The sequence below is a fragment of the Carcharhinus amblyrhynchos genome, chromosome 2 (genome assembly GCF_965287045.1).
Source record: "Carcharhinus amblyrhynchos chromosome 2, sCarAmb.v2.hapA, whole genome shotgun sequence".
NCBI lineage: Eukaryota > Metazoa > Chordata > Chondrichthyes > Carcharhiniformes > Carcharhinidae > Carcharhinus > Carcharhinus amblyrhynchos.
The window spans coordinates 72292976-72311397 of NC_137325.1; the positions used below are offsets into that span (position 1 = coordinate 72292976).

Genomic DNA, 18422 nt, shown 5'->3' on the forward strand with positions numbered 1-18422 from the left:
ACACACGCAGTAGTCCCATACTGCCAGCCCCCTGATCACTGGCCGACCCTACAATACTGGCCCTGCAACCCCGATGTGTTCTGGACCAATCTTGATAAATGGTCAAAACTTACAGTGTAATCATTAGATAGAAGAGAGTATAAGGGATGAGGTGAATCAATTAATAGTCATCAGCAGTTGATAATGAAAGTCATCTGCAGCATTTCTGTCAGCAGTTGATGATCCTGTTGATTCCACACTGGATCATATCAGTGACTGATAAAAGAAAATTCATTTTTCAATAATTCTGAAAAAGATATTAGCTACATGGGGGCAGACACACATTTCACACTGAGGCACCACTGCATGCATTGCTAGTGTCACACAATGTGGACTTACCCTATTTATTAAAATTCTCCAATAGATATGATACGTCATCATGTTGAAGGACATTTTTCATGCCCATTACAGGATGTGGAATTTCTGCCAGATGTGCAGTCAGGAAAATGAGCCAAGAATGTATTGAATACTGAGAGGTGAAGTTACCCCTAAGTTTCTGTACAGATTTGTTAGCATAAACCCAAATGTACGATCTCCCATGAATTAGCATTATTGATCTTAAGCTGGCTGAGGCTCAATGGGGAATGGGATGGTGAGAAAATTAAGCATAATTTGACCAGATCAATTTATAACAAATTTAAACTGAATTTAAAGTAATAACAATAGATTATTGTGCATCCAGGTGTCTTTGTATGCAAGAATGTGATGACCACCTCCAAATGAGCACAATTATCAGAAACACACTATTCTGACCTAAGAACATGGCTAGTTTTGTGGCAAAAGGACTTTTGAAACAACAGAAGATTGTGGAAATTTTGGTGTGAAATGTTCAATGAAACAACTCAAATCCATTTATAATAATGTGGGCTCATGTGCTATTTCATTTTATTGTGTCTAGATTTGCTGTTAACTGAATACTATACCCCAGAAATTGGGAGGTGCAACTTACTCACTATTCATTTAAAGTGGTTTGAAATCAACCCAACACCCATGTGCCCAGAATGGGAATTAACGTTTCTCACCTGAACCAGATCAGGGAACATTAAGAGATCTCAAAGACCTACCCAAATATAACCTGAAAAGTGGTAATACTTTAGGCCCAATTTACCTCTCCAAGCAGTGCATTCCAGATAGCCACCACTCTCTGAATAAAAAAGGTCTTTTCTTAAATCACTTCTGAATCTAATGACCTTTACAGTAAAACTATACCTCTCCGGGATGGACTCCCCAACCATGGGAAACAACTGGTCCCTACTCACCCTACCTGAGCCCCTCCACAGTTTTATACATCTCAATCATATCCCTGAGGGAAATGCAAAAGAGAAATACTCTTTCATCACCCTCACAATGCCCAGGCTCTGTCACACATGGATAACCCTCCGGCCTGGTCCCCAAAAACATCTCCCTTGTTAACTGTCACCACTCCAGGCATTTACAGAATATTTTGGGATTCTACCCAATGCAGTACACAAGCACCCCTCCCTCAGGCCCCCCCTTTATCTTCTCAAGGTTTTCCTCTTCCCCCTCCACGTAACTCATGAACAAAAGAACACATTTCCTTTTCTCCCCCACCTCACAAACACCTTCTGTCCACCACTCCACACAAAAAGGCTAATATGGATAAAAATGGAAAAATGCTAGGGGACAAGACGACAACAAGCCACAAGGGGCAACAGGGGTTGGACGTGAGCTGAACCAAAAGTGGCAGAGCAAGTAGAAAAGGGGCATTGTCCTGTCTCTCTGTCAGACCCCAAAAACATGAAGTTAAGAAAACAGCCCCAATCTGTGTGAGCATGTGGGGATCTGTTATTTTGATTTAGCCAGCATGGCAGTGAGTGAACAAGATGGGAACATTGTTTCTTTTAAGCTGGATACATACACTGCTGTGTAGCAATTGGGAATAGCCTGTGCAGGAAACAAACTGGCTAGACAGAGGCAACATTCCATTTTAGGTGCACACATGCACAGCCAGGCCTCCAACTTACAGGAGTTACACGGTGCATCAAGTTGGCCATGCAGAGCAAACAGTAGTTAGAATATTAATGAGAACAGAGTGACAGAATTCTAAATGTGAACTACTGTTTGTCGATGTTCAGCACTTGAGGGCACAATTGCCCAGAGATAAGTTTGAATCATAGAATCCCTACAGTTCAAAACGAGGCCATTCGGCCCATCAAGTCTGCGCCCATTCTCTGACAAATTATCTTACCCAGGCCCACCACCCTGCCCTATCCCTGTAACCCCACACATTTATCATGGCTAACCCATCTAACCAACACACCTTGGGGAATTAAGGGGCAATTTAACATTGCAAATCCACTTAACCTGCACATTTTCGGACTGTGGGAGGAAACCGGAGCACCCAGAGGAAACCCACACAGACATGGGGACAATGTGCAAACTCCACACAGACAATCACCTGAGGCTGGAATTAAACCCAGGTCCCTGGTGCTGTGAGGCAGCAGTGCTAACCATTGTGTATTAGCATCAGCTCCAAATTTAGATGTGTTCGTTCAGAATCACGGCTTTTATGTTTATTGGGCATTGACTCTGTCATGGCACCTATTTTGTTTACAATGTACAACTCCACTTTATGGTCAGGCGTATGTATATGTTGAGTGTATTAGCTTATCCATGCTCCTGAGGCATTCACTCTAACCAAACAATATAACTAACAATAATTATACATGTGGGGGAAACACTCAGTGTAGATGCAGCATTCTCCGTCTGGTTTAATTGCATCGTTTGAATGCTCTATGTCCAAGTTATAAAACTTTTAAATTTAAATAGAACTCAGTAGGAGCAGGGTGGAACTTGACAAAATGTTGGCGCCAAAGTAGATTCTTCAATAAAGCAATTTAATGCTAAGCTAAACAATGGGAATTCTGTAGTGTTAGACCTAAACTGGAGCAGAAAATCTTTTTTTTTTAAAATAAGACCATTGATTTTTGAAAACATTCCCACATTTTCTGGCTTCATGTGGGATAATTGTGTATTTGTTCTCATCAATAAAATGCTGACTGATATGTCATGTTTACCACTTAGCATTAATTCCACTGAATTCAGAAGGAAATCAAAAAACCAAAAGCAATGTTTTCAACACCATTTCAGTACTTTCAGTCTAAATTTGTAGTTGCGAACAATTTATTTTATCTGCTGTCCCTCCCCATAGCATTGGCTCCAAGCAGAGACCTCAGGCAGGATTTTACAGCCTCACTTGTCTCGAAACTATAAAATCCTGTCCTAGGATAATGAACCTTTCCGTGGTCTATCCCTCGCCCACTCCAATTCCTGTGGTAAAATTCTGTCCCTCGTCTCGTAAGTTTATGTTCCATGCAAAACCTTTGTTCCAAGTACCTTTACAGTGTGAGTTATTTTTTGAACTGAGTTGTTGAGAGGTTGCTGAAAACTGAGAGGTAAGCAGGAGAAGAAACTTATCCAGACTAGCCCGGAGAAATGTTGCCCCCTCTTCTCCTCTGGTTGAGTTTGAAGTGACACTGATACCTGCTGCAGCAATTCCTGCATCTCTGTCATCTTGCTTTTCTTCTGGGCAGAAGCATTGATAATTAGTAACACTGAGAAGTTAATGGGCTTTGTCAGTGACTAGAGCAAAATACAAGCGGCGATTCAGTCTAGCAGCTATTAAGCTGCAAGAGTAAATGTTGGATTGATTTTGAATATTAATGTAACAATAGTATTATAAAGGGGGAGAAATTCATTTCAGGAAGTGATGCAAAATGGGTGGCAACAGCAGCCCATCTGCAGCAACTGAGACTTAGTTCCGTTGACAAATAATGAAATTGAATGTCAGGCAATACATGTAACCACAGCCAATCTAATGCCACTCATTTTACGCATTGGAAGTATTCCTACCCTTAAAGTATTTTAATTGGTAACTATTTTTAAATGATAATTTATGCATTATTATTTTTCTTGTTTGTTAAAGGGATGGTAAGGGAGAGAATGCAAATTTAAAGATGTTATACCTTGGTTATACTGTACATTATTGGCTGAAGAAGTTGTGAAATAGGATACAATGTAGTCCTTAATGTACAGTATTAACGTTTCAGTCTGGGGCAAACAGGACCAAACATTCTGATTTCTGTTCTGTGCATTCAAACTGGGGCCAATGTAACTGTAAGTGCAGTAGGTTCTGCAACAAAAAACAACAACAGCTTATATTTATATACCACCATTTACTTAAAAAAATGGCTTCACGGGGACATTATAAAACAAAATATGACACTGAGCTATATAAGGAGATACTAAGGAAAACGAGAAACAATCTTGGTCAAAGCAGTAGATTTTAAATAGCGTCATAAAGAAGGAAAGGTAGTGAGGCAGAGAACTTTAGGGTGGAACTTCAAGAGCCTAAGGTGAGGTAACTGAAGACCCAGCCAGTGATGGTGGAGCAATTAAAATCGGGAATGCAGAAGGAAGGCTGGAGGAGCATAGATATCTAGGAGGATTCTGGGGCTGGAGGACTTCACTGCGATTAGGAGGGGTAAGGCCATGGACAGATTTGAAAACAAGAATAAGAATTATATAGCTTGTAGTGTGTTACACATATTTACTTTTAACAGTGCACAACAATATATATGCATCATCATATTGCATGAAGGGCTTAAACTTGTGCGAATAAGTAATCGTCACTGATTTTAGCAGGTTACTTGTAACCGGGTGGAAGTGCATTATTTCCATATGGGTTCAGCTGGGATGGAATTTGAACCACTGCTTTCTGAATGTAACCTGAACAATGAGTGAAGTTTAAAGGTACACATCGACATTAATATTCTAATTTCAGTTAGTAGATTAGAAGGCAGCTATGGACAATATGAAAAGAAGTAATAGTCAGTTATGAAAAAAATATCTACAATAACAGTCTTCAGCTCAGCTTCAAACCATAATGTGTTTGAACAGCTGCAATTTTTTGTTGGGAACAGTAACATAATGGCTATTTTACTGGACTAGCAGTCTAGAAACCTGGTCGAATGACGTGGAGATGAATTCAAATCCCACCATGGCAGTTGAAGAATTTAAATTTGGTGAATTAAATAAATCCGGAAGTTAAACCAATGTTAGCCAAATGGCCATGAAACCACTGGATTATTGTAAAAACCTACCTAGTTTTATAAGGTCCTTTAACGAAGGAAGTCTGCTGTCTTTTCTTGGCCTGGTCTACCTGTGATTCCAATGTGGCTGGATCATAGCTGCTCTCTGAAACAGCCAAGTAAGCCATTCAGTTGTATGAAACCTCTAGAAAAGTCAAAAAGGAATAAAACTGAATAGACGTAGACACCAGACATTACATAGGAACAGCCTATACAGTTAATCTTGCAAATTATTTCTCAGTAACATCTGGGAGAGCTGTTCAACAGAATTGGTCAATCAACAACCTGACATAGTTATTCTCACCGAATCATGCCATTCAGTCAATGCCCAGATTCCTCAATTACCATCCCCTGGTTGGTTCTGCACCGTAAAAAATCTGACAACACCAGGTTTTAGTCCAATCGATTTATTTGATAGTAAACTCACTTTCGAGGGGACTCCCTCTTCGTCAGGTGAATGGAGAGTTCTGGCCTCAGACAGAGCATATAAAGCACAGACAGTTTAGAGATTACTGATTAGAATGTGAATCTTTACACCTAACCTGCTGTTCAAGTCCTAAAGTGGCTGACAATGTGTGTGGAAGGAGCACTGATCACAGGTTAAAGAGATGTGTATTGTCTCCAGACAGCACAGTGAGTGAGGTTTTGCAAACCCAGGCAAGTCACGGGGGTTACAGATAGTGCGACATGAACCCAAGATCCCTGTTGAGACCATCTTCATGTGTGCGGAACTTGGCTATCAGTCTCTGCTCAGCGACTCTGCGCTGTCGTGTGTCATGAAGGCCGCCTTGAAGAATGCTTACCCGAAGGTCAGAGGCTGAATGCCCATGACCGCTGAAGTGTTTGCCAACAGGAAGGGAACAGTCTTGCCTGGTGATTGTCGAGCGATGTTCATTCATCCGTTGTCGTAGCGTCTGCATGGTCTCCCCAATGTACCATGCTTCGGGACATCCTTTCTTGCAACGTATCAGGTAGACAATGTTGGCCGAGTTGCAAGAGTATTTACCGTGTACCTGGTGGATGGTATTCTCACGCGTGATGATGGTATCCGTGTCGATGATCCAGCATGTCTTGCAGAGGTTGCTGTGGCAGGGTTGTGTGGTATTGTGGTCACTGTTCTGAAGACTGGGTAGTTTGCTGCGAACAATGGTCTGTTTGAGGTTGTGTGGTTGTCTGAAGGCAAGAAGTGGGGGTGTGGGGATGGCCCTGGCGAGATGTTCGTCTTCATCAATGATATGTTGAAGACTCCGGAGAAGATGTCGTAGCTTCTCCGCTCCGGGGAAGTACTGGACGACGAAGGGAACTCTGTCCACTGTGTCCCGTGTTTGTCTTCTGAGGAGATGGGTGCGGTTTTTCGCTGCGGCGCATCGGAACTGTCGATCTATGAGTCGAGCGCCTCAGACCCAGAGCTTCTGCCTCAGAGAGTGACTCTACCCATTGCACCACATGACCTCCATGTCAAGCAGAACTGTATTCCACCATTATCTTATAACCACATATCCCGGCATATCCTTCACTTTATCATCAAGCCAGAGGACAAACTTAATTCAATGCGGAGTGCAGGAAAGCATACCAGGAGCAATACCAGGCATACCTTGAAATTAAGTACCAACCTGGTGATGCTACAATACAAATCTAAATGCATGCTAACAGTGGAAGCATGACAACATAGACAGAGATCACATAAGCAGAGGATCAGATGAAAATTCTATCATCCTGCCATATCTAATAGTGAAGCATCCTAACAAGAGGAGGAGACTCCATGAACAGCTCCATCTTCAGTAATGGTGGAGCCCACAACGTGATTGCAAAAGACAGGGCTGAAGTGTTTAAAATCATCCTCAGCCGGAATGTGGATTGGATGAGTACATGGTACATCTTGGGCTCCTCCTGAGATTCCCACTATGACAGATGAAAGTCTTTGGCCAATTCAGTTCAGCCCACATGATATCAAGAAATGGGAATACAATAAACGCAATGGGCCCAAAAAATTCCAGCTTTAATACCAAAGACTGGTGTTGCAGAGTTAGTCGCACCTCTGGCCAAGATGTTCAAATAGATTTACAACACTGGCATGTAAAATCATTATGGTTATTATGGAACAGAAGGAAGCCGTTCAGACCACTGAGTCTGTAAACAAACACAGTCAATCCACCACATCATCTCAAGGGCAGTTAGGGATGTACAATAAATGCTGGCCTAATCAGCAAACCCCAGGTCCCTTGAATTTTTTTTTTAAATCAGCAATTCTACCCTTGTTTATTCCATTGTGGGGATGGCCATTTTAGATACCTGGCTATTTTCATTGACTCATTTTGTTCGGAGATGTGGATCCAGGCACCTAAGAGGAACTGCAATGACAGGGGAACCTGCAGTCCCAAGTGGGGAACTAAAAAAAACAGCCTGTTCTTCAAATTACTTCATTGAAACATAAGAAAAATCTGTTATTTAAGTTTCAGAAGTTAGCTATATTATAAGTAAGGTGTGTTTTTACTGCAGTGGTTGATTATAGAGCTTGTCCTACAAAATGCTACATGATGCTAAGAGCCCTTTTAAAATGAAAATAAGTCTTTGTTTTTAGTTTTGAGAATAAGTCCACAACTGCTCCTGGACTACTTTGATTGATAGGACATCTGTGTAGCTTAGAGAAAAATGGACCATCTTTTTTTTTCAGTTTCAATGGACTATTTAGGTATCACAGGATTTGTTAATATAGCTGTCTGATTATGAATGCTTGTGTGAGTTTCAAAAGCTCCTGAAGGCAAATGGAATATTGCCATTTATTGCAATGGAATATAAAAATAGGGATGCTGTGCCACAGTTGTGCATGGTATTAGTGAGACCTAGTGCACAGTTTTGACCTCCATATTTAAGAATGAACAAAGGAGTATTTGGCACATTTTAGAGAAGTTTCACTTGACTGATTCCAGGGATGAGGGATCTTACGAGGAAAGATTGGATAGGCTGTGCCTGTGTCCATTGGTGTTTAGAAGAGAAAAAACATTCTTATAGAATATTATTCTCATTTTGTAGGATCTTGAGGGAACTTGACAGGATGGATGTTGAAAGGATGTGCTCTTTGCAGGAGAGATTAAAACTAGGACACATAGTTGGAAAATAAAGGTTCTCCCATTTAAAATAGAGATAAGGAGTTTTTTTTCTTTCAAAGAGTCATGAGTCTGTAGAACTCTTGTTGAGAGAGTAGTGTAGGCAGAGTCATTGACTATTTTTAGACAGTGACAGATAGACTCTTCACTAACAGGGGAGTCAAAGGGTATAGGGGCTAGGCAGGAAAGTGAAGTTGATCAACTATTGAATGGAACAACTCCTGCTCCAAATTTATATGATTATATGTAACCAAAGCAACAACTTGCTACATACAGCATCTTTAATATAGAAAACTGCCCCAAACTGCTTTACAGAAGTGTAATAACAGAAAATCTTTGGCTAATTTGAGCCACAGAAGCTATTAAATGGAATGACTAAAAGTGTGATCAAAGAAATGGATTAAAAAGCACCTTAATTTGGAGGGGGTTATAGGGAGGGACTAAAGAAGATGGAGTTTAGTCACCTGAAGTCATGTCACCAATGTAAGGCCAACAATTACTGAATGAACATGCTTAATCTGAATGTAACTGGAGGTCCAGAATGTAATTTAAATTATGTTATTCACTGTTTCTCGGAAATTTATGTTCTTTGAGTTGAGCGTGACAATGTAGAAAATCATGTTATTTTCCTCCTTGCCTCTGATGATAGCAGCAAGCCCATTTTGGAGAGGCTTAGATTCAGTTTTAAATTTCTTTTAGTGCTGTTCCAACAATGTGGTTGAATTCCTGATGTGGATATTTCATACTACACTGGCGACTACATTTCTCACATCTTCTAATTTGTCTTGATGAGTTTACTAGTTTTTTGCCAGGATGTGAACAATTTTGTGCAGGAGCCTCAAGTTCATCGGAAAGTGGATTTTGGACCATATGGCATGAGGACGTTAGCCTGAAATATTGATAGTTTTATATTTCATGGAGCTATTGTTGGAATGTGTGCATCTTATCTAAATGATATATTAATGGCAATGTTTTCTGAATCAGGTAGCGCGACGGTGGGGAATCCAGAAAAATCGTCCTGCTATGAACTACGACAAGCTGAGCCGCTCACTGCGCTATTACTATGAGAAGGGCATCATGCAAAAAGTAAGCAATAAGCATGAGTCATCTTACTGATAATATCTTCAAATACGAGCTGAATAACATCCAAATGGCAAATACAGGTGTATGGTATGCTCATTGAAGCGAGAGAGAAGAATCCTTGCATCCTAATGTATTTCAGTGCAATAACATAGAATAACATTGCTTCTATAGGAAGATTTTTCCTTTATTGGGACAAGAAAGCTCTGCATTTGCATTGTTTCAATTTTCAGGATTTACGTGTATGTTAAATGATTATCTAAATGCCTCGCCTGAGCACTGATTGCTTCTTCATTCATAGTGGATTCACCAGCAGTTCAACTAGTCAGTAGCTACAGCATACACAACAGATGATCTATTTGATCTGTTAGATGTTTGCAGAGATAACTGATGTACGAGAAGAAAGTTTGTCAAATTTCCCTCTCCTGATATTTCATTTGGCTGCTTCTACTGGAAGCGTGCCTATTGGAAATCCAGACAAAGACACAATCAGGGTCAACAGTGATCTCCTCACAATTAAACAACCTGCCAACACCATTGACGTTAGACAGTAAAACCCCAAAATGTCTCTACTGCGTCTGGAGTGGAGTAACACTTCCACTCAGCACATGAATGTACCTTTTTGCCCCTTCCAAAATCCCAAATTCAGGGCATTTGCACATTTTAGGTTTGCAACGTTGCCATTTTCAGCCCTAAGGTGCTGGCCTCTGAAAATCAGCAATGTTGCTATAGCACTTACCACAACATGAGTGAGATGACTGCCAGTCAGTAACCAAAGGAACCAGCTTTTAGTTTTCCAATTTAAAAGTCGTCACTCATCTGCTGTGGGGTGCTTCTAGTGGATAAAGTGACAAGTTGGAAACAAATCTGTAAAGACTATCCTTATATGCCTTTTATATATTTCCATATATAGATATTCCACCTATGCCTATTCAATTTATACATATTTTGAAAAGTTTGAGTGTTTAGAAGCTTTAAAATGGATCTGTATGGAAAAATGAAAAGGATTCTGAATAAAATAGGACTGTCTGAACTGTACAGAATATTTATGGATTTTAGAAAATAGAGTATTGTTGGAAAATTATTTTAAATGAAATAATTTGAAGGCAAGTGTTCATCTATAATCTATCAAATAAGATGTAAGCTGGGGCTTTTAAAATGCTAAGCCATCTCCTATATAAATGCTCTACTTAGATTACATAGTGAGGTGTGATCCAAATTTTATTAACAGTGTAACAGTCCATGACTGTCAGTCTAATAATGATTATAATATGATCAAATTCAAAGCAGCGCTTGAGAGGGGGAAACATAAAATAAGAATTGGGTAAGGCTGACTTCATTGAGAAGAGACAGAGGTTGACTACATTATCTACCCAAATCCGTTCATTCATAAACCCACAGAAGATTAGCCAGAGATGTCAGCAAAAAACTCAGTGTGACACAGAATCAGTTTATGCCCTAAAGAGACAAGAGCTCTTTTTGGCACAAAAAAGACAATGTTTAATGAGGTAAGAAACAGCATGCAACAAAAAAAAGAAAAGATATATAAAAATGCATAGCACAGCAAAGATCCTGACAAATGGAAGAGATACAAAGAACAAGTGACAAGTCAGATAGAAGAGCCACAAAAAAGGAAGTATGAGAGGAACTTGCAAGAGATATCTAAATGAGCAAAGGGGCTGGAATTTACTGCTTCAGGACATCTGCATCAAGACCCAATGGGGAGTCCATGCTTGCTGGTAGTGAGATCGATGACACAATGTTCCAAGAGGTGGCTTTATAATTGGCCATCTGCACGAGCTTGCTTTTGATGCTGCAGGATCAGTCACATGACTGGCAGCTGTGGGGCTTCAGTAGCCCCGAAGGGAGAGGTGGGTGCTGCTGAGGCAGTTTGGAAGCATGAGAGTGCCTCAAAATGGAGGTGCCCCCAGAAGTGTGGATGGAAATCAAAAATCATGAGGAACTGCAAAATTGTAATGTAACAACTGCTATTCCTCTTAATTTTGAGTCTGCTTGTAAATCAGCTTTGAATTAATTCACCTTAATTTAGTTTGTGCATGACTTAACTGATAAAGGTAAAGCATTTGGATAGCAATTCAGAAAGTTTATCCCAGAAATGGTATGGTTATCAAACTTTTGGACAGTGACATACAACTTCAGTTAGTTGCGCAATCTGTTTGAAGTGTTGATTACTTCCATATTTTCTCAAGTCTCTGCAATCTTGAATTCACTTGTGGAGATTGACTCATAATTAGTACACATATGTTTTCAAATCTTGGCTAGCAACAAACCCTAACAAAGTCTCGTTATGATCCTTTTTAGTGGCCGTCATGCTATGTTAGGTCAGTCTTCTCTTAGTTTATTGATTGGTTCCAACTGTTGATGAGCTAAATTAATTGGACTTTAATCACATCATAGACTAATAACAGCTGTGTTAAAAAATAAACCCATGGAAGACAAATGCTTCCTTACTTAGTAATCTGAAATTTTCTGAAATGAGATCAGATTATGAACAATAAACCAGGCAATTGTGTCCTATAGTTTATCAAAAGTTAGAAAGATTCATTTGTCTGAACTGCTAACTGCATTTTCCAGAAACATTCAAGTTTATGCAGTATTTAAAATAAAATCCAGTCTTTCGATTATACCTGTTCATTACTTCAGCTCACTAATTATAACTTAATCAAGTTTCATTACTTCATAATCATCTGCTGCATGACTGGCTTCTAATATAAAATCAATACATGCAGTTGATTCAGAATGAAGTACAGAATATGGAATGGCTGCAGGAAGCTACATGTTCATGATAAAATTACTTCCTTGACATTACCTATTAAAGTGAATACAATATTTATGTGATTGATTTTAAGACTAAATTTGGCTGCCCAAGCCTACTTATAGGCCCAAACTGATAAGCTCTTCGGATTTGAGGGAAATCTCCTGCGGGGATATTGATTGGGCTGCAAGTGTGGACTTTCCTGCCTTCAGCCTATCATTGAGGCATGAAGATTCCGACTTCTGTTTCTGCAGCTGCTGCATTTAGGTTGCCTCTGTTTAATCTGGCACATGTTGGAGCCAAATGACAACGAAACTGCAAAATTGCCCTGAATTGGGATCTTGGCCAGTTTAACTGGCTGCCTACCTCCATAGGATGACCAACCAATTATATTCCCAGCCATCCCTTGAAAGGTTCCTTCTGGCAGCAATTAATGCATTAGGAGCCAGCCCAACTCTGTCTCTAAGACCATCTCCATAGGACTGAGGAAATTCTGCCCGTTATGTCTGAACAGATATGTTTAGAAACATTGCAGTGTATTCAGGACAAGTGACTTGCAAACATTCCACAGGCATGTTGTGTGATAATCAATTTAATTTATATACATCTCTAATGTGTTTCATGCTGCCATGGGGAGGAGTGCAGAGGAAGTTGATTTTAAGATCAGGTTCCAGGCTTCCCTACAAAGCAATGAATATCAGATCAACAGTAATTTTAAATTGTGCATTTTCATATTTGCCAAAACAGGAAAACTTAGAAATGCTTATAATAGCGTGGTAAAGTTGATTAAACTCCAACAGATTGTTGAGCAATAATTTTTGATGTTTCTAATAGTGGGAATGAGGTCTTGACTGAAAAACTATGCACTTCATTCCCCTGCTTAAGAAAATAAGATCCCATAGCAATCAGTAAGTGAAACATTGATTTTAAATGAAGAATAACTTCATTGGTGCCTTAATTTAACTTCACGTTAAATGAGAGATGTCAATTTAGGCAATAGAACAGTTTTACTTTTAACAACGACTGTCAACAGAAAACCTTTACACTTTGAGTTCACTATTTCTCAGCTCAGCATTTTTTAATGATGCCTTTATATAAAGCACTGAACAATAACTCCCCAACCATACGTATTTCCTAAATAAACTGTTCTGACATTTCCAGATAACAGACACTGCAGATTCTTAATTTAATATCAATCAACAGAGCTTTTATGCCCACTATTAACTACTCAAACTTATTTCACTTAAGATCTTTACAGCAAGCAAGAAGTCCTCTAAAACAGTGGTTAGCACTGCTGCCTCACAGCTCCAAAGACCTGGGTTTGATTCCTGGCTTGGGTCACTATCTGTGTGAAGTTTGCACGTTCTCCCCCCATGTCTGCGTGGGTTTCCTTCAGGTGCCCCGGTTTCCTCCATAGTCCTAAGATGTGCAGGTTAAATGCATTGGCCATTCTAAATTGCTCCTTAGTGTCCTGGGATGCATAGGTTAGAGGGATTAGCAGCGTAAATATGTGGGGTTACAGGGGTAGGGCCTCGGTGGAATTGTTGTCAATGCAGACTCAACGGGCAGAATGGCCTCTTTCTCTACTGTAGGGATTCTGTTCTATTCTGTGTATCACTCTGAAGCCTCAACGATGGAAGCACAATTGCCTTCTACTCCCAAAACCCAAAGCTTGGAAAATTAAATATTGGTTTAGTTACTGCTGAGCTTTCCCATTAGAATCCAGTGGTGGAAACCAGCAATCTACTTCTTTTCTATGGAGTCAATCAATGCTCCTCCCAGTCGTTACACTCACTGGGCAATTGCTTTGGTAAGAGAGAGATCTCTGCATTATTATAGTCTCGCTAGAGACTGATAACATTTTTCAAAAACGATTCAAACTTCCAGTTAATAGCTGAAAGAATGATACAAGATTTCACGCTTAAAACCTTTTACTGCAACAAACAACTAAAAACACAATTTTTTTTTGGCAGCTTATACTTTAAAATACAAAGAAGAACATTCCCCTACCACATATTGCACTCTCGACTTCTGGCAAATAGTCCACAGTTTCCCCCAGTTTCCAATTGGCTCTTGTGTCCTCATTTTCACATGTAGTAAATTCAAATGACCATCTCCAGATGCTTTCCTCAGTTTATGGAGAGTTTCCTAAATCCACTGTCAACAGTAAAGCTTTTTCTTCTTCCCCCTGGCCATGCCAAAATTAATCTGGCAGAATCTTTAGATGGCTGTGTATCAACCTCTCTGACTAGGAACCGTTTCTCTCCTGCATCAAGCTGTGGTAGCTGAAACAACCTCTTCTCTCTACTGGCCACACAGAGTTGGTGTCTATCTGATATTCATTGATTTATAGGGCAGCCAGTAACCTGATCTCAGATTTGACTTCCTTCTATGATCCTCCCCATGTTAGCATGAACATATTAGCCATATATATGAGAAGAAAGGCTAATTAGCTACCCTTGAACACCCAACTCTCTTTCATATTGAAAGTAAATGGACAGTTTAAAGCCAATTTAATGCTTATAACCCAATATTCTTTCCTCAATTTTCGTGGACTTTGGAGATGCATTCTCCATTGTTAATACATAAGCTGTTGCCATTGCCTCCAAATATAAATACCTTGCACTTTCTTCTCAGCGAAACAACCTAAGCTTTCCTTTGATCCCGCTGTCAATGAGAATACCCTTTGCCATAACCCTACGGCTGTGGGAAACCCATGGGCAGGGGTGCACTGCCAGTGTGAACGGCCAGAGAATTCAGGCCAACATTCTTATAAACCCCATAAATGTAACACTGCAGGAAAAATTACAATGAACCTGTTAGTATCTCTAATTGAATTAGCATTTTTGTACTATGTAGATGAGCAGAATAATTAATCCCCTATCTCCACTGGGTATTTAAATGTTCCCCAGGTTATACAATAAAGAAAAAATTCAGATCATTAACATATCTGGTTTGTCCTATCCTGCAATCACTAATGAAACCTTCTAATAATTTCATAGAAAAAAATAACTCATTAGTAAAATCCTCCTAGTGTTTGAAGTTAATTCTTAACCTTTTAATATTAAGGTTTCAAACTGTAGGAGTGAAATTTTTTAGCCTTTCATGTTGGTGGAAGGGGGGCGGGCACTGATGATGTGGAAAATTCCAGCCACTGGGACTGGCAAACAATTTTAGCCAATTAGCTACTTCAGCTTAACTGTGCTTTTGATTTGTTTTGAATAGTTAACCTTTACGGGAAAATGTTTCTTTCCCTTCTTGCAGGTTGCTGGAGAAAGATATGTGTATAAATTTGTCTGTGATCCAGAAGCGCTTTTCTCAATGGCTTTCCCGGACAACCAGAGGCCAGTGCTGAAAACTGATATCGAGCGTCACATCAACGAAGAGGACACTGTCCCTCTCTCCCACTTTGATGAGAACATGGCCTATATACAAGATAGTGGCTGTTGCAATCCCCATCCATACAATGAAGCCTATGTGTACTGATGCAACCATTTTGGGGCAGTCACTCCGTGTTTCCTTTGTCTCTATTATTTTCCTCTGTAGACCGTGACCCAGGATTTACTTCATCTCTTCAGCATCTCTGACATCGAGCAGTGGGTCCACACGTTCCTGTCGCATTAACCCCATGGTCCAAAGCCAGGGACAGTGCACTTTATAAAAAGACTCATTAGAGTTCTACACGTTTTGTTTTTCAGAGTGGGGTGGGGAGCGGGGTTGGTGGGGGAGGGGAGGATATGGTTTTCATTTTAGCCTTCATGCTTTTTTTTTGATGGGTAGGGGGGGATGGGCGGGTTGGGAATTACAGACATTTAAATGGTTTGATTGATGCTATCATATGGATTTTTGTTTCATATCAGCTAAAAACTTACTAAGTCAAACTTACAAGAAATCTGCTGATATCAGTAATAAAATAAATTGCATATCTAATATTGCTGTGTTAACACAGCCAGCACTCTTTAAGAATCTATATCTGAGTAGGTACATAGTACTTTTTTTGTCAGGGTACACATTAATATACAGTCAAGCATTTTACTGCTGTGTCATATTTGTTAAAAATATATGAATACTAGAATATGCTGAAGCTTCTGCTGCAGTCTCCTTTTCTGTAAATTCTTTTAAACAGAGGGTTTATTGAAGAAATTTGAAGTATTGCTCTCAGTCCAGGTAGTATTTCAGGACAATGAATAGACAACTCAAAACATTTACTGCTTAGGATGTAGCTTATGCTGTAGTTATACTATAAGCAATTGTACACTTTAGGAATTGGTAAAAAGATTATTCACCTACAGCTTGTTAAAGGAAATTTTTATGCGAAAGATTTTGAGATCAATGGAAACCTACCTAATATAACCTATCCAGGGGTAATATTTCATTTGCACCCACAAATCCAGGCACTGAAATAGCCCAGACATGATACCCATGACAAGAATACAACCTTGGCAAAAAGGACAAGTTGTCTTTTGATGGTGCTTAGAACACATGAGCTATACTGAGCAGTGTTAGCATATGGACATTCATATCAACTGTCTCAACAGAGATAAACCCATTTATTTTAAACACGTTAACAGCTAGACAGAAGATTTTAATATGAACACATTAAACTTTCCTACTCTAATATAATTCAGCATAATTTCAATGTTGTTCTCAGTAAGTAACCATGCTAGTGGAAAGTGTCCTCAAAATCAAACAACCTTTCATCAAATCAAGACTCTCACTCACACATATGACTGCATTTTTTCTGATTGCAATTTTTCACTATAGCAATTGGAGTACTATACCTGAAAGTTACACCAGTGTACTGGTGGTATATTTAGACCGCGGAACGTGTGCATGTGAAAGCATGCCAAATTTGTCAAAAAATACACTCTATATCACTTCTGGCAGAATAACACAATGGCAAAGTTACAGATATACCTAGGATTAATTTCTGTCCCTGTTCTAATCATCGGATGTGTGAGATATTTCTCTTGACTTTTTGAAGCTTTGTGTTTTCTTCAATCAGTAACGTATACCAGTGCTAAGTCTAGCCGTGAGAAGAAACCTACATTTGTCACTTCTCATAAGAAAGCTGACTATTCTGCATCACTTTAGGAGCCTAAATATCTTTATATTTAAGATATAAAGAACATGTGTTGTGTCATTAAGCATTTGTTTCACCTCAATATCCTTTCAGAATGATGAACTGAAACTAAGAAATTTGTGCAGCTTTTAATCCCTGATCACTGAAATCTGAAAATATCCTCTGGGCTTTTGAAAAAAATACTTAAAATCTATGATTCGTCCAGATAAAGAAGCCTTTGATTTGAATATTGTCAAGTCCTCTGTATATTTGAGAATTAATCTGGAGTAAACAATTATCAAATACCAGAAAACTTGAACTTCACCGTAGTAAAATAATACATACGCAATAATCGGTCAAAAAAGAACAATAATAGGTTATGAGTAATGTAATTTTAATGCTTCAAGTCTGTTCCTATCCAGTTCACCAGTGCACAGTGACATTTTTCTTATTTTGCACAGTTTTTATCTCCACTTTATTCTAGTCCATCTCTATGTTCTGGGTTCAGAGGGTAGAAGCAAGGAATGGTTACTTCACTGGGACTTCATTGATGAGTACAATCTGGCAATGACTGCTAGGTTTTTGAATTGTGAATTCCTATAACCCCTACCAACTAGCAGTTTCCAATAATCAACAAAACATGTTTATGTATGAAAACTCATAAACCAAAATAGGCAGCAGGGTCATCAGTATCTGAAAAGAGTACAGTTAACATTGTGGCTGGGAACCCTTCATTACTGCCCATATATGAGAAGCAGTCAGGAATAGTGGTTTTTGCCTGAACTATACAACAGTGCAGATTTGGAATGTGCACCTCAACAGGAACACAACTTGGTTATGGTCATTTTTCTTTCTATTTGGACAACTGGTTTAAAAGAATCAAAGCATCTTGCAGCACAGAAAGGGGCCATTCGGGTTCATCATGTCTATGCTGCATCTTGGAGCTCCACTTTCCTGCTCTTCTGCAATCTTGAATATTTGTTCCTTTTCAAGTATATATCCAGTTCTCTTTTTGAAAATTACCATTGGGTAATTTGCCAAAAGGAAGAGTCTGCGAGCATAAATCTTGCATGAAGTGCTATCATACAGTGCTGAAAGTATATCTAAGTCTAAAAAACTCCCCACATTTCCTTATTACCTCCTTTCTGCTGAGGGGAAAGCTTTCATATAGTCATGGTAAAATCCCATTTTGGGATTGAGCAACCTTACTTCATAGCTGGAAACACGTCCTAAAGTGAAATCGCACT

The 18422-nt window shown here is 39.4% G+C and overlaps 1 protein-coding gene across 2 annotated transcripts in view; it reads left to right on the forward strand.

Moving 5' to 3' along the window:
- Nucleotides 1-15811, forward strand: part of etv1 (ETS variant transcription factor 1) — a 145044-nt gene extending 129233 nt beyond the window's left edge. For both annotated transcript variants that reach the window (XM_080216566.1, XM_080216575.1), the window contains 2 exons: nt 9242-9343; nt 15378-15811. In XM_080216566.1, coding sequence (XP_080072692.1) covers nt 9242-9343; nt 15378-15599 — 324 coding nt within the window. In that variant the 3' untranslated portion in view covers nt 15600-15811. The remainder of the gene's footprint in view (nt 1-9241; nt 9344-15377) is intronic.
- Nucleotides 15812-18422: the final 2611 nt, after the last annotated feature.